Genomic DNA, 22,090 nt, shown 5'->3' on the forward strand with positions numbered 1-22,090 from the left:
AAGAATGTGAGTCGCGTCCAATGACGAGTTTGGTTCAAACCCCGGTGCCAAACAAAAAAGTGCCATCTCACAGTGAAGCAATTCCTTTTTCGGCAATTCTCAAATTCTCTCCAGAATCCATGCTGTCCTCGGTGCGAGGCAGCTCCTCCGCGCTGCTTCGGGCGGCACCCAGGTGTATCAGAGCGTCGCGCTCGACACCGACGGTCGTCACTCAGAACCAGGTCTATACCCACAATCGTAGCTATGTGACGGAAATCTGGAAAAACAAAACTTCGGACATTGGAACCGCTTTGGCGCGCTCAAAAGACCTGTTCAAGACGTACAAACCCGTGTCGCCAGGTATTCGTCACTTAAAGCGCCCATTAAACCCCCATCTTTACGAGGGACGACCGCTGCGCTCCTTGACCGTTGCTAAACGCAAGAACGGTGGGAGGAACGGCCATGGGCACATCACTGTGCGGCACCGTGGTGGAGGGCACAGGCAGCGCATACGAATCATCGACTACAAGCGCGAGGCACCTGGAGTTCACGACGTAGTTCGCATAGAGTACGACCCCAACAGGTCGGCACATATTGCTTTGCTCTATAATCGCGACCCCAAAGCCATCGGCGACAAGAAATGGAGTTATATCATCGCTACTGAAGGTATGCGCGCCGGAGACGAAGTCCGCAGCTTCAGACAGGGAATTCCTTCCAATTTCTTAGCTTCGCATGGAGTTTCATCTCTCACTAAGACTGAGAAGAAAGCCCCGACTCAAAACAAAACTTCAGAAGAAGCAGCAGCCGAAGCGTTGGACCAAGCATCCGACCATTCTCTGGCGCTCGGTCTCCTTCGCTCCTTGATTCTGAAGCCAGGATACGTTCTTCCTTTGCACCTTATTCCTCCCGGAACTGTCATCAACTCCATTACTCTATCTCCCACTGGACCGGCGCGTCTCGTACGCTCTGCGGGATCTTTCGGGCAGGTCGTCGCCTACGAAGAAGGGGCAAAATATGTCCAAGTACGCCTTCAGAGTGGAGAAGTGCGCAAGATTTTGCGTGACTGCTGCGCGACTATTGGAAAAGTCAGCAATCCTCTGTGGAAAAATCGCAACCTGGGCAAAGCCGGTCGTTCTCGCTGGTTGGGTATTAGGCCTGCAGTCCGTGGTGTTGCCATGAACGCGTATGTATTTCCTAATATGTTTCGTATGCCAAACGCTAATTTATTTTAATTCAGCAATGACCATCCTCACGGAGGAGGACGTGGAAAGTCGAAATCAAACAAACATCCCGTTTCTATTTGGGGTTGGGGCACTAAGGGTACAAGGACGAGAAAGCCTGGCCCCAAGGGACCGAAGAATAGTAACAAGATGGTCATTCGTGAGCGTCCTAGAGGAGTAGAAAAGCGCGGTACATCCTAATACTGGACTAACTGTGCTCTCGGTAATCTTGCCTATATAATTGAACACACTTTTAATCATCTGGCCGGACCCTTCAGATCCGTTAATAACGAATCTGTCAATTTCGTTTGCATTAACCTACCTCGTCCCTTGCCTGCCGTTCTGTGCACAAGTGATATCTCTGCTGGTGACCAAGCCAGAGTGGAATCATGCCTCTTCTTCCTCCTCTTCCTCGTCCTCTTCACTGACCACTTTTTTAGGCTCTTTGTTCAGCTCAGCCTTTCCAATAACATCTCTCCAAGCAGTAACCTCTTCGCCGACTTGAATCCTTGCCTTGTCCAACGAAGCTCTTAAAGCTGTATAAAACGCGGTATTGTTTGCATCGCCTCCAGACGACGCGTCGATGGGGAATTCCTGAGATTTTTGCGTAGGTTTATCGCCATAGTCGACACCGGCGGGTGGTTTCAAGTCATAAGTGATTTTTATCGCAGCAGGAGCCATAACCGATACTGTCGTTAAATCCTGCGTGAACGTCGAATCTGGAAGTGGAATCGCTGTGGAATGTTTTCAGAATCCATGATCAGAGCCTCGTTTAAAGCTACAGCACAACAGGAACAAACAAAAACGATAAGATTTTCCTCATCTGCCGTGATCTCATTCGACTACAATCACCTGCGAATACAAAAGTTTTCGTCCTCTCAACCTCCTCCTCCTCGGATATCCACATCTCCTTACCACACTTTACCTCGCTGCCGATAAATCTCGCGGCCCCGAACACTTCAACCTCTTTCCTTTTCTCAAGGACACGGATTTAAAAAAGAGTTGACAATATTACGACATGGCCGCCGATTTTGATCTTGAATCACTTGTGCACATAGAACAAACGTCAGCAGTCATTCATCTAACGCATTCTTTAATTTACTGACATATGTGTACATTTTCTTCTCATCCAACCTCACCATCGCACCACGCGCCTTGAACTCATGTTCATGTTTTGATATCAAGCTTTTATGAGACGGGATACGAAGATGGTTTCGCTCACGGTCGTATCCATGGATTGATTGAAGGAAGAGCTTTAGGCCGCCAACATGGATTTGAGATGTGGGAAGAGCTTGGATTTTATGAAGGATTTGCTCTGACATGGCGCGCGATCCTTGTCAAGCAGTCAAAGGAAGAGGAGTAAGTCACTTTTCGTTTAATAACAACAACGTAGCAAAGACAGGCGATTGAATTCAAACTCACCTCGCCAATGATAACCTCTGCGTGGACCTTTGAACCGTTTGATTGATTCTAAACGCTTTGTTTCCTTCCAGTCGCGCATTTCAACATATCAAACATCTCCTTGAATCCATCTCACACTTTCCACGCGTCAATCCCTCAGCGATAGACGCATCATCCGAGCTCGACGTAACCAAGTTGCTCCGCCAAATTCGCTCGCGCTACAAGATGCTCTGCACCTCTCTCGGCGTACGCCCGAGATTACGCTCATCCACCGACCTAGCAGCCAACGACGACAAAAATAACATAGAGGACGCGGGCATGTCAGACGACGATGCCTCAAGGGATGTACGCACCCCAGAGCGTCCTGGATCTACCTTGCCCCAACGCGTAGCCCCAGGCTCTGCTATCCCAGTCTGGAAAATAGACAACGCGGGTGTCAAAAAGCCAGTGACGAATCAAGATCTCGATTTTTGAAAGAAAGACACATGCAACAAAGACAATCCAAAATTTACCTCAAGCGTCAACGCTTCTTCAAATTTACCAACGCGTCGTCATGCGCCGCCCTATTATCCCGAAACCCAAATCCACCCATGTCTGCGTCACCAGTCGTCATCCCAGCGTCAAGCAAACTTTTATCCGCGTGTTGCTTTTGCTGGCATCCCCTTCCCACAGAGCAAAAATACAAAGATAGGGCGGGGGCCACTCATCGGTGAAATGGCTGCTCTTCCGATGACCGGTGGTATTTATGGCTCATCGTCATCATCATCCAAAAAACGCTGTGCTCGGTGAGTCGGTCTCTGATGACTTCGTCATACCGGACGTTAAATATTTTGTTCAGAGAAAAATCACCAACGCTGCTTGTCTTTATTCGCTCTCCGGTATCCGTTCTTTGCCTCCCACCAGCATTTGACGAGTTGCATTGACTTTGTTGACATTCAATACCAACATCGACCGCCCCACCCGGGTTCCGGTTCCGGGTTTCTCATTCCAACCAGTTCCAAAACCCTTTTCCCGCCCTTCATCCTGTCAGATGATGTGTTCCTCCGACATTTCCTATATGTTCCTACATACGTTGCTTGATACGTTTTTGTCTCTCAACAATGTCAATGATCCGGGGTGAGCAACAACAAGCGGAAATTCAATCATGGGATTCCGAGTTGCGTAGTAATTTCATTCTTCTATCCGACCAGACACATCGGCGGCCTTTTGTTACAATATGGATGAAGATAAAGGATGCCAGTTCTATGCTGTCTTTCAGGATAATTATTTTAGACCTGAAAGAACCATAATTTTCCCAAAGAAAGCAACGTCTGGTAAGACTTAGGCAACTAAAGATCTTACGCTTCTGCCGAATCTTTTCTTGCTTGCTCTCCCATGATATACATCACTTGAACTCAACCAAGACTGAAACCGAAGTGCGGAGGCACATGGCTCCTATGCATCAACTCATCGAAGCACTTTGCTTTCACTGACACATATTGTTATTCTTGATACTGGGTGCAATGTAAATGAATACGACGACGAAGCTATGTATGCAAAACGAGTGTGAGGTAGAAATGTATAGGCTAAATGCAAAGAGAACTTGAAAAGCGATGGGATAACAGATGCGGCAAATTGCTCGTCGAGTGTCCGTGAGATATGTACGAAGCTCAAAGAAAAATGAAAGCGAAAACTGTATGTATGCATGCAGGCAAAAGAGACAGAATATTGATGATCATGGTACAAATGTGTGGCTTGATGGTTATGAAGAAGATGGAATGCGAATAATGATGGGAGGTATAAAAAAGCATAGGTTTTGGAAGGTAGAGAGAAGAGAGGATTTTGTGAAAATAGACGATACTTGCAACACATGATAAGAATAAAAAAACGCAGTTGTCGTTACCGATGTGCAAATGGCCTGAAGAATGAAGATGAGATATTCCGATTGCAGTGGGCTGTGGTGATATGAATGAGGCTTGAGCTCGATGCTTGATGTATTGAACGAAGAGATTTGCGAACAGTGGATCGTATGCTTGATTATTACGCCTTTCGGTGTGAATATGATACTTTATGATGACCGACTTTGAAAACGGTCCAGATAGTTCCAAGACAAACTGTTGAGATGCGAAGCTTTTGTTGAATTTGAAAAATTGTTTTGATATAACCACAGGAAGGCCCTCCGAGGCTGCTGTCTGGGTCGAAAGATATTATTTAGTAGCCGTAGTATGCGCGCTAGATGCAAACAATCAGAATGTTAATTAAGAGTGGAATATGAAATAGCGTTTACCATACGGTCACTGTAGTATACGTTGATATTTTATCAGCGTTTGACTCGAGTAGAAAAGATGAAGGCAAACGCACAAAAGCCAGATGACTTTGGAACCCGTTTTGCATCCTCTTAGAGTCACAATATGACCTCGAATGCATTCATACAGGAGTGCACGTTGGTCTTTGTCGGCCTAATAAATGTGGATATCAGAAGATTGACGGGATGCACAGAACAACAGGGAATACCGTAGGCAAAACGCTGGCAATTAACTGGCTGCCGGTGACAGAAAGCGCCAAGTCAACAATCATTGCTCGGCGAGCGCTAAAAGAAAGGAAGTCAAGGTCGAGATACACAGCCACGGAATGTAGCCAAAAGTAGCTTACCCTTTGGCAGGCTCACACATACGCCTGACGACCTTATCAAGAGTTTCGACGCCACCTTCCTTTAATGCCTTTGTGACCGATTTCGCTCCTTGTTCGTTGGTGGCAAATTCTAACAAGCCGTCCAATAGATGATCTAGGGTCATACGTTTGTGTTTTTCTGATCCATGCTCTAGGACTGGGTATCGTAGATTATAAGTTGATTCACCTCTAAAAAGCTTAGGTTGGCTCACTATGTTGGATACAGTACGACCCCCATTGACTTTTGGTGACTTCGCTAAAGATGGCAAAGCCATGGTTGAGCAGCTCGTCCACAATTCCGTCTTTGGCCTCAGCCTCCAGGTTCTCAAAGGCGTGCTATCCAAACATGTTAAGTAACATTGAGAGAAATAAATGGAACGTTAACGAACTTGGACAACGAGAGATCCCGTCTCATGACACGCTAACGACGCCCACTTCCCCTTCAAAGACTTGTTGACGCTGATAACGATTCTATATATCAATCACCATATAAAATCAATAAATATGCGTACTATGCAAAGATAGGTGGTGCGGGTGGCGTCCAGGATAATTCCATTATCTATGACAAAGTTCGTCACATTGAAATTACGGAGAAAATATCTTAAAACTAGCTTACCTTGCTCCAGACATGGGAAGCATGTTTATTGACGAGGGTCTGAGCAGGATCCCCGAGTAGCAACTCAGAAACAATTACGAGACGTATATCCTCTTCACAATCGAGGGCCTTCTGCAAGACATGGCATCCGTAGCAGTTAACCGCCAAGTCAACGATGCGACCTCTATAGAGAAAGATAAGTGTGAGTGAATAACTTCATGTAAGGGTCATTCATGTACCTCATACAGGCCACAATCTTTTGCCTTTCCTTTGCCGTGGAAGCAGCTTCCAAGCATCGTTGTACTGCCCAGTTACCGAAGCTGAAAGAGTAAAGGTTGAGAGAGGCGTTAAGTGAATCAAATCAACGTTAAAAGACAGTATGACGTACCGGTGTGCCATCATCTCGAATCCTCGTGCGCAGATAGCATCGACAATTTTTTCTCTTTCCTCTAGATCGGCAACCTTCAGTTTCTGCTGCAAAAAAATGGAAGCCTGCTGGTCAGATGACTTGATAATACGAGCTACGAAGACGTGGTATGGAGGGGAAGAGGAAGGATGAAGCAAGGATAAAAAATTGATCGGCTGGAAATACGCATATATGAACAACTGGAGCGCAGAGATGATTAATCATAACTTACTTCATGAGAATTTTGGAAGGATTGAGAAGTAGATGATGGTTGATAAGTAAACGATGATCGCAATGGCTCTTCCTGCGCTTGTGCAACGTTCACGTTGAAATCGGGAACAGGCTTCTCACTAGCATGGCGCCAGTCCGAGGGTAGCTGCGTCTGCGAATGGGGCTGGTGAACTTGGTTCAACCTCCAGTCCATAGCAGGGAGACGTGTATGGTCAACACGGCGAGTGGGAGGAGAGCTGTAATAGGCGTTGGCGACATCGGTGGGATTTGTTACCTGGGCATGAACCTGCACAGCAGATGCAGGTGTCGCAATCTCCGCAAATGGCTCGAAAAAGGGGTTCGTAGAATGCGGGGCTTGTCGAGTGTGATTTAGATGCGCCAATGGCTGGCGAGGTGGAGGAAAATTCGGGGCCAACCTCTCTTGATGTTTACCGGGGGAGTTGCTCTCGAAAATGAGAGCTGGGTGGCTGATGAACTGGTGGCCGGGATGGTTGACTTCATACGGCGACTGAAGCTTCACAGGGTCGAAGCTCCTTCCAGTAGGGGAAAGATCAGTCGGGGTTAAAAGGGCAGACGAGACAGAAGCGGGCGAGAAGTCGGGAGAGTTTGAAGCATTCTCAACGCTTACAGCCAGCGGAGAGGGCCTGCTGTGTCCGAAGGGGGCCGGCGAGTTCAGATTGAGCGTTCGAAGCAACTGCTCGACGTGCTGAAAGGGATTTTTCATCAATCGATATCTCTTTTACTTATAAAAAGAAGAAAAAAACCTTGTCTCCAAAGTCGGGACTGTTTTTCTTCCTGCCGTCTCCGATGGCGCCAACCTCCTTCGACCCCACTTGAGATGGCTGAGGGGGCCCGAAGACGTCCTCGCGACTGATGAAGGACTGCAAACCGATGTTGGTGATATCAGTTCGCTCGACCTGTTCTGTGTCCTTCTCTGCAACCCTGGAGAAAGAGTCAAGAGTCCTGGGCCACGTCGTCTCTGAAGGTTGGGGTTGTGGGGCCCATATGGAGCCCAGGAGGCCAGAAGGCTGTCTGGAACGCGGGGGATTAGGATCGTAGGTGGAAATGTACTGCTGGGAGTCTGTAGAGTGGTCCATTGGGGGGAAGGGGAGATTGTTGTGGTCAAGAGTAAGGAGCATTGAGGGGATTTTTCGAATTTTATACAACGTCGGGGTTGACATCTTCTGTGTAATTTCGTTGATCACATTCCATATAGGGACAAATTCTTCCCTAACTGGGATATTGTTCCAGATCTCCGACGCAAAAAACGTTTCTTTTCAGAGAATTATTGTCGGAAAAGAGGGCTAGAATGCGCATATACTCACTTTTTATTGGTAAAGAAACATGAAAATATTTCAACTGATTGAATGAGTCACAACTCTAAAGCCAAAACGACACTGGCGTCTCTTGTAATGCGAACTCCGGCCCGAGTCGTCGAGGCCGAGGAAGACCATTTTTTGACAGTGACTGTCAGGAGACGGTCCCTATTAATGGAATTTGCTAGCGCCTTTATATCATGATTTATCAAGGCTGAGATTGCGCGTATTACTTTCTCTTGTTTTCCACCACCTTGAAGGAATTTGAAAGCCATGAATTATGACAGGAAAAATGCTATTTACAGTCAACGAAGAACGTTTCGAAGGATACGAGAGTGATTCTGTCAAGTGGGAAGGACTATACCACATAGTGGTGCTTGCTAATTCCATTCCATAGTCACTGTCAATAGGTATGGCGTTGCAAATTTAATCTTACGGTGTGTAATTCACATGAGTAGTGGGGGAGGTAATTTCAAGGCGAGCAGGATGTAACTGAGATGATCCCAGTTCGTTATAACCTTCTTCGAAAACAAAGTAAACTGAATTGACAGAAACACGTATAAACAAGTCCCGAATCCTGCACGGAATACATCTGCCAGACTTTTGTGCCACAGTACTAAACATCTATGGTAGGTTGAAACCACAGGAATGGATGTGGGTTGCTGATTGACATTCAATGAACGCATGTTGATTTTGGGCGACTTAATGGCGACCATATATTTATTGGATTATCCTCCTACTGACATTGGGATTGATGGTGAGAGCCTTGCTCCACTCAGTAGGATCATGTGGAAAAGACAGGAATGGGAAAGGAGGAAAGTAATTCAATGATCGAACTGCTTCTCCCGCGAACCTATTAGCGCTAAGATACTGAGATACATCCAGAAAACTATCGACATATTCATAACAACATGGATTCGTCGGTGTCATAAAACGGACAATGTCTTGAGGGCTACCCAAAGCGTCATGTTGGTCAGGCATGGGAAAGCTGGTAAACACAGTACATCATTGTTCATAGGAGATACCAAGCTGATAGTTTCATCAGAATCTTCTGATTGTGGTTAGTAGGTTTAATGAGTACCAACTACAATCTTCCTCAACATGTAGGTTGATTGTCTCAACTGCGGTGATCGAGTTCTATTAGTTGCCTGTGAACCATTTGATGAGGGACAGGAAACCATACCAAAAGAAACCGGATGGTTTGGTTTACGTTCATACTTGAGCTTCAGGCTCGCGATATCGGTATAGCGAACTAGACCGGCATTCATCCGATTGAACCTCGTCATAGATTGTAGCCCAAGGCACCACATCTAAGAGATTAATAAATCAGCTGCCACGGTCAACGACTGTAAGTGGGGTAAATGTCCAGATGTACTAGAACATACCTGGGAAAAGCCCCAGGTCACGGTGTCCATGGCGTGCAAAACGGCATGCCTTGCGAGCAGGAAGTGCCCCCGAAATTGGTTATTCCCCAGATTCCCCATGCTGCGTGAAGACTCGGTGCAGGGTTCAACAAAACCATTTGATCTAAATAACACCCGGGACTTCTTTGAGGGATGGACTTTCGATATGTCCTAGAGATAACGTAGTCCATGAAGTCCCGCAGATCGTTGTCCTCAGATGTGTATGGGAACAATTGGGCTAGCGAGGCGAACTGAGCGCACAGTCAATGTGGTTCACGCCTAAGCGTCGAGGTTCGAATCGATGACAGATAAACTCCCGAAGCTTGGAAACATAGACGACTTGGGCGCATCCAAATCCGGAGCAACTGAGCGGTTTCCTGATGGCTGAAGAATCAAAATGAGCGGATAAGAAGCTTCTTTTGGGCGATGGATGGATATTCATGTTCGTTTTGATTATCTTCCGAAGACATTACCCACCTTTGGCAACACGTGTGGAGACTTGTATATATGTTTATATCTATGAAAGAGGTCAGTAAGTTTACGATAAGACTGAAGTCCAACCGACCATGGGCCTTTCTGAAGCAAATGTTGGAGAGTAAAACAAGCTCACTCGTAGTGAGCCTTAATGAGAATGGGTTTCGGATTTTGAGTCCTGCATCTGCAACGGCCATCAAAAAATTGCTCAAAAAATTGCCGTACCCATCAGTTGTCCTGACGGAATGGGAGATATCTTTGTCCGCCGTCGATCGCTGACGATGATGGAATGAAAGTTAGTAATATTTTGAAAGCTCTTCATCCCACGAGAGAACCTGATACCAATATGCAGATATCTTTTGCGCAATGGATATAGATGCTTCCGTTCTTGGAAACAGTGTAACCACGGAGCCATGGAGATCATGCCAGATTTGTGTTAGATTACGGTGATTTTGGCGAACCTGTTGTAGTCTCCGTATGGCGCAGATGGTCAAAAGTCGAAGTTTCTTTTCGATCAAGCTCCGCAGGTCATCTGATAGCTCAGAGCTATATAGAAGATAAATGTGACAAATGAAAAGCGAGTTTGTTTACAGTAGATGATTTTTTGAGCTTTCCTCGAGTTAGTTCAATGTTTGCATACCGTGAATTTCTGCGTTAAAACAATGCTTAGCAGATTGCACGCCGCTGTACATCTCGATAGCTAGACAAAGATTGAAATTAAATCGAATTATTAAACGCATTGAAACAGACCTAAGTATGACTCTCGGTCCATGGTCGCATCTAGTAATAAGGCGTTGTCGCTGTGGCGGTGGCGTGTTCTAGTCACAACACCCACAACGTCAACTATTCCTTGATAAACAATACTTATTGACTAGAGGATGATTAATGTTTGAAGTTTGCCATACAGTCCAGACGCCGAGTCTAGAACGGTTGCAGCTGGGAAAGAGATGTTTGTCAGAGTGATATATGCGGTGAACAATATATACACAACTTGTAACTGTCAATGAGCGCCGCACAAGCATATTCACAGTAGGGACAGGCACGAATGCCATGGGAGCTTATTTCCCTTGTAGTGATCGTTAAATGATTTTGGATACTTTTAAATTTATAGATGAACACGTATTAGGCGTTTCCGCTCACCGACGAAGAGTATATATGGGCCTCGTGAGAGCCGGTGTACGGTATACACACCGTATTGATCAAGTTTGCAACATTCACAATCCATGGACAAAGTTGACTCGGATGTACATATCATGCGACCACAGCAAATCCTGTTTGCGTGCGTTAGTATAGTACCTGGCAATGCTCTGTATTATTCCATTCTTCGGTGATGAGCCGACTCACGTTTGGTAATGGAAAGCTAAGCGCTCTGATGTGTATAAAATGGCAATTCAATCCTACAATAAATCTCGGCCACGACTTCAACAGAAGTTATCGCATAGAGAATACCACATCATAAGCGACTTGAGAAGACAGGTCATGAATAATAGATTACGCACATCATCTAAAGAATCCGTGGAAGTCTTGAAATTTTGAACTTCCGTCAATCAGGCATCCATCTGCAAAAAGTGGTTCAAGCAAGCAGACTATTGGGCCATTAGGCCAGGTTTATCATAGCCGGGCAGTACGGAGCCTGTGGAGGTGCCGATAAGTCATGAGAAGACCAACGTCGTATGGACTTGTGGGTTTATTCGAGGATATGAATAACACGCATCGGCTCAAAATTAGAACCCAAAGGCTAGCAAGTGCGACCCTGCGCCAGAGTGTCCGTCCGTCAATTGCTCTGACTGACGTACCAGTCAACGATAAAATTAGGAAAGTTTGCGCCGAAGATCAGCCACTTTAGCAAACATGATGCCCAATAGGTATTTGGGGTAACATTAGGAAATAGCCCTTTGGTCCGTCTTGACACTCAGGGTGCAGTTAAGTTCAGATACCCTATCTTGTAATTTTTCCGTCGAAAGGTGACTCGCCTTTCGCCCCTACCACAAGAGACCTGGAAACTGGGTAAAAGGGTCGCCATTGACAAGCAGTGCCTCCTGGCACTTCATTTTAAGGGTGCAATGGAAAACAATTCGTCTCTCCTTTTACAAACGACGTGCGAAAGACTGTAAACCGGATTTGTGACCAGCGACACCCTAGTTTCCAATAAGAGAGGACATAGGCGTTAAGAGTATATAACTGGTCAAAACATATACTCAAAATTTCCATGAATTCAAAAGAAAGTCGTGAGCTTTGATAATAGCACATTACAAAGCATATTGCTGATGATAACGCTTCTGCCGAAACAGAACTCTTATACATGATTAGATTGACATATACAAGTTTGCGGAGAAGACGAACCTGCATAGGAGTAGAACTGCCCGCATGCTGTATGGGCGCCATTTTCGGACATCTGGAGACATTTGATTAATGAAAAGGAAGGACGCACCGGTTGAATGACTGTTGGAGTTCGGATTTGAAAGTATATGGCCGAGTTGATATCTAGAATCGTAGAGTCTGGCGACTAGAAGCCACGATTTGTTCAAGCTAACTTTGGTGGCGACTCAGACTCGAGCCTTGCATAGAACTGTGGGAATTGATATGGGCAGTATATGTTTTGCCGGTCACAAGCACTTCCGATGAGGAGTAAATATCAGGCGCACATGTTTTTCATATCACGCTTTGAGGGTACTAATGAATTAATACTGGGAGGTAACATTGCCTGAAGAAGTCAGAAAAAGCACAATACCTCATACGCTTTCCAAGTAATGGTATCGTCCAGTAAAATAACAGATCTTTTGCTGGTCGGCATCTGCTACATGCAACCCCTTCGCAATAAAGAGATTCGGCAAAATCTTTGCTGTTCGGACATCGTAACGATTCAAGCGAACGGGAAAATCGGTGTCCAGGGTTGAAGAGGTCTCGAACATATTCTCTGATTTCATCACGGCTTTTCATACGCTATAAATTGGCATAAATACCTTGACAATATCAGCAAACATCATGTATTTGGTACGTCAGATCCATACCATTGTGTGGTTAGGTGTCAAAAATCAGTTCATGGTTACATGAGGAATAAACCGTTGATGTATAGTCAGTTCAAACCTTCGGCAGGTGAACACACAACCGCCTTGTGTCATGATGGGAACAGTGGCAAAAAGGAAGCCCACATGATACTACAAGAGATCATGACATGATGCCGTCATGCCAGGTAACGCCGTCTCTTGGCTATTACGCGGATGCATCAAAGTTGAAGACGGCAAGGCTCCTGACAGTCAGAACAGAATAGCGAAAGACGTTATCCAAATCTCCGTCGACATCTAGCACAAGAAGCTCCAGCGGAAGAGCAGGCCCCAAAAAGCTGGCATTACCCAAACGGGAAAGAAGAAACGTGTATGGTTAACATAGAGGAAGACTTCAACGCCCCTTGAGTAACCAAAACACAGTTGAACTTTCTCATTTCGAGCTAGTGCTGTCGAGCATGATGGGGAGTGTCCACTTAGCATTCACACTGGCTACAATATGCTGTTCGAATCTTGCGACGGAGGAGCATTGAACAAGAGAAGCTTCAGACAAGCGGAAAGTAGACTTCCAGAAGCTGTTTCAGCAGCAGTTGATGGAACAAACGAATCTATGTCGTAAACACTACAAGTGAGCAATAACGAGGTGGAAGCTAAAATCCTTACTAAGGTTGAGTCCAAAGTTATCACAACGTCAATTTGAATTTAGTAGCCAACAGCAAAAGCGTAGTTTGGCGACATGGGTGTCGACAAAAAAAGAGATTTTGATAGTGGTCCAGTGGAGAGACAGAAGGAGATGAGGGAGGGCGTTGACAAAAGTCGCGGATACTTCTGAACCGATATTATGAGAATTTCTAACATTAGAATTCCATGTTGGTGCAACGGAGTCCTTACCTGTCAGGAAGTAAATGTAGAACTTTCTTCATCGTCACTTTCCCTTCCATTGTGGAATCTTGAGATTAGCAAAATAGAAAAGCTCGATTGGTTCAATGTGCGGTTCAATGGGCAGGTCCGACAAGATTCAAGGGCCGTTGTCTTCTATGACTGAAGAGGTCAAGAAAATTCAAAAGAGATGCAACGGACTGAGTTTGAAGACAACTCACCATACAGCCTTAGTATCAACGTATGCATCCGCCGGAGAACATTCCCATTCTTCCACTCTGAGACTATGCGCAGTCAGACGACTGCTCTGAAGCTCCTGCCGTTGCGACCGCTTCCAGAAGATCCAGAGTATCCTAGACTCTTACAGTTGAGAACCCTTGATTCTTTTCTCATCTCAAGAGAGGAACATGGGAAGGTGATGCACAGGACGGCTGGACTTGGATTGGGGGGGGTTCAACACGTTCAACCATGGGTGGCGCGGCGAATTGCTCCCGGTGCCGATGTCCCGGTATCTACCGTGAATTTTATTCAGATTGATGGCCGTTCGGCAGACCTCAAGCACTTCAATCATCAATGGAGTTTGAGGGCACGGCTGCTCACACATTGAAATTTGAATTGCATTGAAATAATATAGCTGCAAGTCAGACCAATTGTAGAGTAAAGCTTATTTCAAGTAAAAATAATACCTTTTCCTCAGAAATCATACTGGAAACCGTTGGCAGCAGACATCTGAATACTAGTGAACGGCCGCGGTTACGGCCACACAGCCAAGCGTTAACTTTAACAAAAGGACATTTAAATGCATGGCACGCAAGCTTCCGAATCTGAAAGGGACAGGTGTCTGAGGGTATTATTGTTCGAAAGGAATTATAATGATGGGCCTAAGGCTAGAGAAAGTTATACCATATATCCAATTCATACGGGTTGATGCACTTGGACATTGGTAAAATGCACGCCGAGGAGTAGAGTGACAAACCGCTATGGACTTCCATTCAAACAGTAACCTAGTTGTATAAATGTAGATGGCGATCACTGGGGCTGCCAACGCCTCACCCGGATGATCCTCGCTTTCCAGGCTCTCCTCTTGTCAGGTCAAAACACGAGCAAACGACACCTAATGGCCCTGTTGAATCCCTGAAAGGCGGTGAGCAGCATCTGGGATAAGCTCATGTAAATAACCATGGTTGTTCCTCCGTCATACTACCTGTTCGCTTTCTGCCGTGACCTGTAAACCTGATTAAACTAGCTGATCCTGGATCTCTCTGAATCTTTTCTTAACAGACCTCATGATTCCACAGAGTCTATTGAATGTGTTGTCAGCTCCTTAAATACATAGACGTCAGTGTGCGAAAGTCCGTATTTGTACATGACTGACAGAGAATAATAGAAGCGCCATAAGCCTGGAAACTCAATTCACACCAACATGGTTCCAAAGGTCACAATGGCTGTTCCAATTACCTACATGTTTTATGTCGCTATTGATTAAATCAACTGTTAGTATAGCAATATCATACCCACAAATGTCACTTCTAAAGCCCTGGCAAGACGTTACGATGAACCCCAGGGCTCAACGAATCAAGGGTAATGGGGTCCATTTCACCTTCCCCAAGCGTATCCTTTCTCCGGCCAGCAACATCCATTGAGACGACCGCGTACGATAATGTAAGCTTTGCCGTTGGACGCAGATCAAACCTTCGAGGTGAAGCGAAGGGTAGCTAACCGGCCGTTAACCAGATAAGTTTTGCTCCATTCGTCCATCCCCCCTGTCCGGAAATTTCCCAAATACGCACAATATTCCCAGCGCCCACAAATTCTACCGCCCACAGCACATGACCTTTGTGCGGGTTGCAGGAGTATAAGTGAGATGCAACATGAGGCATTGTGGGCTGGTAGCAAGATACATTATGTTGCTCTTGGCGTGCAGATTCTGAACGACTCTGAATACTTCTATGAACTTCGGGGCCTCACCCAGCGCCACATTCGCAGACTACAAAGCCAAGAACCTTTCTGACGGACATCAGTTCTTATCATCGGTGTTCATAATGGCGACCTATATAATGTACTGAAATATCTCTTAACATTGGAAAGTGCCGACTATCAAGAGTATCCACCCCTCGCAGCCTTTTCCAAATTTTGACATTGACATCAACGCCCGTCCAATTCTCACTCACTATTTCATTTCAAACCACATCTGCTCCAAACACTGTATTTGCCTGTATATTTAGTCCTTCTCATTCAATCCACAGATCAGCATGCCGTTTCGCAAGAATAGCATCTCAGACGCATGTTTGTCAGAGAAGCACGATTTTTAACCGTGCGTGTGACATTCCTTTCTCCAGAAATTCAAATACGAGATTCGAACGGCGAAGCAAGGGCATTGAGCTACATAACATTGAAGGGGCTGATATGTGCATCCATGTCGCCTAGCTGCACACTCGTCCGCCGAGTCCATTCCTCAGACCCACGGCACCACGTATGTGTGGTCTTTCTCACTCCGTATCTACTCAGTCAGCAAATCCACACCAGGAGTATCTTGCCTCCCTTCTCCCTCCGCTATATCTGTTACTCACACCCACAGCCAAAACCCTCCCTTCTTTCTCAGACCCAAAGGAAGATACGTACGTATGTCTAAAGTATCCTCACACAGTTCCAAATTCCGTGTTCCACATCTAAGAGTATATACGTATAATCGCTGCCTACAATCTTACGTCAAACCGTCAAACAAACTACAGTACAGTGACTCGGAATAGAGCGCTCCAGACACTGCTCCATCCGCCGCGACGACAGTATGTACTACTTATATTCCTGTCGTACTTTCGCATCTCCCTGCCGCCCACGGTGATCGCAGTGGCCAATTTATGTCATACTGCCAATTAAACTACTTACAAACTAATACTGAGTATATGGAATACAACAGGTTTCCGCGGCGTCGGTTAGATATATTGTTATTCTGGGCTAGTAGCGCAGCAGGACATGGAAAGGCGTACGAGGGATCTCTTTGTAATTTCCCGTGTCGTCCTTTGTCGTTAGCCCTCGAGAGGGGGTCTGTAGCGTCGCTGTATCCCTGGCCTGCGTTACGGAGACACGAGGCACGAGGCGAATATCCCGCCTGCCTTTACGCTGCAAACTGCATGCGGTGGAAGCACTTAATGCTAAATATAAACCAGAAACGCGTCCGAGTCCCTTATCAAACTTTAGTAAATATTAACTATTATCTATCGGCGTTCGCGCGTCCGCAAATGGGTTCAGATACTTTATGCCCACTCGCGATTTGCTCGCCGCCGGGACTGCGATTAGTATTTAGTATTACAATTGAGTCTTGACTACTTATTAGTATGTGCATTTGTATTTGTATTGGTAACTCGGAACATTACATGCGGGATCATGATCGTACAGTTGCTAAAATAAGTGCCTTTCTTCGTACTTGACTCTGTGGATCATAGGATAACATATTTATGCTGCGCAGGACGGCATGTCGATGTCACAGTTGTTAGAACTCGAAGCTCGGGGGGTGTACCTGACCACGATCCAAATATTAATATTATAATCACATTCAATCCACATTCCAGACCAATTCTGGCAGGCAGGGCACGCTGGTTAACTTTATCACTCTTACAGTAAACTGAAGTTGATCATCTTATAGTATCACATCTAGTAGTACTAGTTACCGTAAACTGGTGACTAAGTGCCTTGTCGCTATTCAAGTTACCTGAAAAAACATATGAGTCAGAATATAGCCTAACGGACTCAAGACTATTTACTAATAGCAATACTAATAATTGACTCGGAGTCGTAATTCCAGGGGTTGGATTTGGAGACATACATAATGCTAGAACTTAGAATAGTAGAAATGACTCATCAGTATAATATATACATTTATCAGGTTCAAAGTGAGTATGTAAGTAGGTAAGCAACTAGGTAATATGTGATGACTCGGAACTTGGATGCAAGGATACCTGTATCCGAAGGACTGATTCAGATGTACAAGCGCCTTGCAATTGGGGACGACTCGGATCTACCCGCGATGCATGCAGGGTGGATTCGATGTTACAGTAAGCGCCCTAGAGTCAGATCCCGCCCCTTCTACCAAGGCCTACGTACATACATACGTATTTATATATATAAATATAGATGACTACACTACGTATAACAAAGTTCAGTAATTATCGGGGGTGGATTTATTCATGGTAAGTATGTATCGTCACGGCACGATTCTAAGCGCCTGACAGCCAGGCCCACTGCCTCAGGGCACCCGCGCCGATACGCCGTCAAGCTTCCGGAGTCAGGACGGGAGTCCACTAGTATTACTTACCTGAGAACGACTACCTACTACCTACCTACGTAGTACAATACCCAGACTCATATATCATTCCAAGACTAAAGAGAAACATAAACATGGCGACATGAACATGTTCATGGAGGTGGCATAGAGATGATATAGTAAGTACACACGCACGCTACGTCGCTAACCCTCCGATCTGATGCCCCAGACGTCATTGGAATCATTATATTAGTTCTTCTTCGCGTCTTCGCGTCCGCGCGTCCGCGCGTCCTGGTTCCTCTCCTCGCGTCCACGCATCCGCACTTGTTGTTGTTGTATTGTTGTTGTATTGTATTATTGTTGTGTTGTTGTGTTGTTATAGACATCATCAAGAAAGACAAGTAAATGGACAAACATTGAATTCGCCTTTTCATTGTTCAATTCAAGTCCCTCGCTTGCCTTTGCTAGCTAATTAGCATCGAGTTGAGTCTCGACGAGGACGAGGACGAGGACGAAGAGGAGGACGAGGAGTGGCGTCGGGATTAACGTGGTAAAGTAATTGATTTATGTTGTATAGTTGAGGACAATCAAAGACATCAATTTTCGTATCTCAGGAACGCGAATTTTCTGGCAAAAACTAACGACGGATTCGAACTCGGACGGTCAAATAGCGTCTAAAAACACACTTTTCGTAAAATTCCCACGAGGTTTTGACCACCGCCAAATTTTTTGGCCAAAAAATTTCAAAATATAGTCATGTTACTTGGTGCCGGGCAGCTCGGCGACTCCAAATTTTACCACGAATTACTCGCTGCACAATCGGCCGGCCTAATTTTGCTTTCTCACTGCCCACACCGCTGTAACTCGCCGTCAAATCAAGATAAGCACCCGTAAAGCGCCAGGAGCAATTGATGAAAAAACGAATATTATTGGTGGAACATGCTTTGGAAGTGCTTCAAGATGTTTTTTTTTTTGCTCAGATTCTGTATCCTAGCTGCTTCTTGAAATGTCTTTTTTTTCAACTTCACAATGGCAGTATTGCACAGTCATCCCCAGCACTATAGACATAGTTTATGAATAGGAGTAGCCATAGCTAAAAAGGATAATAGCTTGCCAGTTCTACAGGATTCAATTTCCAATGGAATTTTCACTCAAAATGCATTCATGGCCTTGAGAGAAAAGAAGATTGAGGAAGTTATTGTTTTAGGCCGGCAATGTTCCTCATTTGCTTGGGTGGTCTGCCGTTAGGTGGCATCTTGCCGAATTTATTTAAGGGGAACGGCTCGATAATTTTTTTTGATATTTCAGGCGCGAACCCAGAATATCAAAAGCTATCTAAAAATGAATTTTTCGAGAATTTAGCGAATTTTTTTGACCACCGCCAAATTTTTTGGGAAATTTTTTCCAAAAAAGTTGAATCTGAAAAATCTGCTCGTGCAAATCGTTTAATTAGACGTAGTATTACCTATTAAAACAGTTTCTAGGCACCCTACATGTTTGTCATAGTCTACATAATTCGTGCAAAAAAATTGATGTCTTTGATTGTCCTCAACTGTAGTTATAGTTGTGATTACACCTCGAGGCCATTTCCATTTCCATTTCTACTTCATACTTCATCTCGCTTCAGTCATCTCGTGTGTTTTCTCTTCCCATGTTTTTTCATATTCTCTCATGTTTTCGTGTTTTCATGTTCTCATACTCATACTCGGATTCGGATTCCAGTGTTCCGAACAATCACAAAATTAAAAATTAAAAATTAAATGGTGAGGTGAGGTGAGCCGAGGATCGAGCGATTTGATGCCTGCGCCGTACGGTAACGCCAAGTCGCTAGTGGTAGCACGTACCACTGGCAGTCCTAGTCATCCGTTAATCATGATCAGCACCACTATCACTGTCAGTATCACTATCATTTTATTTATTACAAGGTTGAGAGAGTAGTAATAAGAAAGGGATCGTTACATTACCATTGTATATCGATCTAAATATTTATCAAACAAAGGCAATGACAACGACAGCGTGCTCACCACCACCGTCCTCGTCACCACCACCACCCTCGACGTCAGCGATACGGTTAACCCTCGAGGTTAGCCGCCAGCCTGAGCGTAACGTACGTACGTGAATCACCAGTGTCACTGTATCATATCCCCGAGATATCCGAATACTTACACACGTCGCAGCCAAGTATGCACTAATAGTAATAGTAACCATTCTTCATGATCAATTCCTGTATGTTCATATGACGTCAGGATTTCAGGATTTCAGCTTCGTTTCTCCGTTTTTTTTTTTCGTTTTTCCGTGCAACCCGTTTTCTAATCCTAATGTACATGTGCGTAATTCCATTTCTCGATTTCTCGATTTCCCGATTTCTCAATTTCTCAATTTCGCAATTTCTTATTATGTACATCCCATTTCCATTTCCATTTGCACTCAATTTCCATTTGCAAATTTGAAATTTGAAATTTGTCCTCGACAGGGCGGGCGCCAAGAAAACGCGACGCGACGCGATCGCGTTCAGATGCATACGACGCGTCTTTGTCTTTGACTCGCTTCAATTTCAGACTTCAGACTTCAAACTTCAGCAGTCCAGACTTCAGAGCCCAGACTCCAGACTTCAGACGCGTTTTTTTTTTTAAAAAAAAACGTTTATATTATATAAGAATATACATCCATCCATCCGTCAATCCGTCCATCCATCCACGACTTCCAATGAGATTCCGATAGGACAGGACAGGACAGGAAAAAATTTCAAAAAAAAAAATAAATAAATTGCGAACCGATTTGCGAATTGCGAATTGCGAATTGCGAAGTCGAACGCGATGCGAAGAAGATGCGTGTGCATATACAACGGTGCGGTGCGTCATCGATGCGTCATACCCAACCATTACCCTTACTCAACCTTACGCTTACCCAACCATACCCAAACTAGTGTCGTTCCTCGACGTAATTTATATATGTATTGTATTGTATTGTATTATACATTGTTTAGAATTGAAGCATGGTGGGTTACAGGGCAAGAGTATCAGGATTGTCTGGATTGTCAGTACGGGCAGGACAGCGATTCCAGGATATCAACTTGAATTTCTAAGAGAGTTCGAAGGACTGTACATACCACATTGATCCCACATCCCACATACCACATCCCACATCTCACATCCCACATGCTTGCGAATAAGTGTATAACTTGGGTATTGTGAGCAGCAGGCGAATCGAATAGTGGGATAGTGGGTAGGCGAATAGTGCGAGGAAATAGCAATTAAGCAACAAGTACTTGGGTTACGGTAAATAACTTGTATAATTACGAGAAGAAAGCGCTGCGTTGCGAGGCATGGTAATGGTAATGGTATTAGATCGTGGATCATTGACGATCCCTGTCGATTTTATTCCTTTTTTTTGTTTGCCGATGATACTCCAATGTCCAATTTCTGGTTTCTGGTTTCTGGTTTCTAGGTTTCTGATAATGATTTCCGGCGATTTCTTAATGATAATGATTTCTGATGAGGTGGGGCTAAGACTAGGACTAGGTACAGCCAGTGCCAGTGCCGACGCCGATGCTAAGGATAAGGATAATGTTAGGATAATATACGGATAATGTAAGGATAAGGATGATATAGGATGAAGCTAAGGATAAGGATAAAGCAAGGCCAAGCCAGAAGCTAGCGTAGCACAGATAGCATATGGACTTGCGGAGTAGATGGCGTATGGACTCGGAGTAGATAGTCTAATCTGATTCAATACGATGTAACATGAGATACAATACGGTGCGATACAACGCGATGCGATACAACGCGATGCGATACAACGCGATACGGTGCGGTGCGATGCGATTCGATGTGATACGATGTAATGTGATACCGGGATTTGTAGGTGAGTAGGTGGGTTAGGTGGGTTAGGTGTTCCAAACGAGATACGATGAGATACGATGCAATGTGATACCGGGATTTGTAGGTCAGTAGGTGGGTTAGGTCAGTAGGGGTTAGGTGTTCCAACTTCCGGCGGCTACGGCGGTACGGCTGTTACACTTACACTTACGAGGGGGTTTGGTTGGTGGGGTGGAGTGAGAGGATGTATACGGTGCTGATGTTGTGTGCTAATGTGGTGTGGTGAGGGTGAGGGTGAGGGTGAGGGTAAGTGGGTGGGAATTTGAACTTGAACTTGAACTTGAACTGGGAACTGGGAAATAAGCGCAGTGTACGACATGACTTTAGAACAGAACAGAACAGGATTAAACAGACTTTGAACTTTGACTGAGAATCAGAGAACTTTAAGTCATT

General features: G+C 45.0%; 4 protein-coding genes across 4 annotated transcripts; 2 read left to right on the plus strand and 2 right to left on the minus strand.

Annotated features, from left to right (window-relative positions):
- Window positions 1-119: 119 nt before the first annotated feature.
- On the plus strand, window positions 120-1,400 carry JR316_0000223 (54S ribosomal protein rml2, mitochondrial; the record flags this gene model as incomplete). Its single annotated transcript, XM_047886038.1, has 2 exons — window positions 120-1,162; window positions 1,217-1,400. The coding sequence occupies 2 exons, from the start codon at window positions 120-122 to the stop codon at window positions 1,398-1,400; spliced, it is 1,227 nt and encodes a 408-aa protein (XP_047753784.1).
- A 186-nt stretch (window positions 1,401-1,586) lies between these two features.
- Window positions 1,587-1,880, minus strand: JR316_0000224 (uncharacterized protein; the record flags this gene model as incomplete). The annotated part of the gene is made up of 1 exon (XM_047886039.1): window positions 1,587-1,880. The coding sequence occupies one exon, from the start codon at window positions 1,878-1,880 to the stop codon at window positions 1,587-1,589; it is 294 nt and encodes a 97-aa protein (XP_047753785.1).
- Window positions 1,881-2,478: 598 nt separating this feature from the next.
- Window positions 2,479-3,074, plus strand: JR316_0000225 (uncharacterized protein; the record flags this gene model as incomplete). The annotated part of the gene is made up of 2 exons (XM_047886040.1): window positions 2,479-2,558; window positions 2,693-3,074. 2 exons carry the CDS (start codon window positions 2,479-2,481, stop codon window positions 3,072-3,074), a joined length of 462 nt encoding a protein of 153 aa, XP_047753786.1.
- A 1,716-nt stretch (window positions 3,075-4,790) lies between these two features.
- JR316_0000226 (Meiotic coiled-coil protein 2) lies at window positions 4,791-7,662 on the minus strand (the record flags this gene model as incomplete). Its single annotated transcript, XM_047886041.1, has 12 exons — window positions 4,791-4,811; window positions 4,937-5,038; window positions 5,094-5,169; window positions 5,232-5,406; window positions 5,462-5,585; window positions 5,639-5,708; window positions 5,762-5,808; window positions 5,866-6,028; window positions 6,084-6,164; window positions 6,233-6,426; window positions 6,483-7,187; window positions 7,246-7,662. The coding sequence occupies 12 exons, from the start codon at window positions 7,660-7,662 to the stop codon at window positions 4,791-4,793; spliced, it is 2,175 nt and encodes a 724-aa protein (XP_047753787.1).
- Window positions 7,663-22,090: the final 14,428 nt, after the last annotated feature.

The sequence above is a fragment of the Psilocybe cubensis genome, chromosome 1 (genome assembly GCF_017499595.1).
Source record: "Psilocybe cubensis strain MGC-MH-2018 chromosome 1, whole genome shotgun sequence".
NCBI classification, from domain to species: domain Eukaryota; kingdom Fungi; phylum Basidiomycota; class Agaricomycetes; order Agaricales; family Agrocybaceae; genus Psilocybe; species Psilocybe cubensis.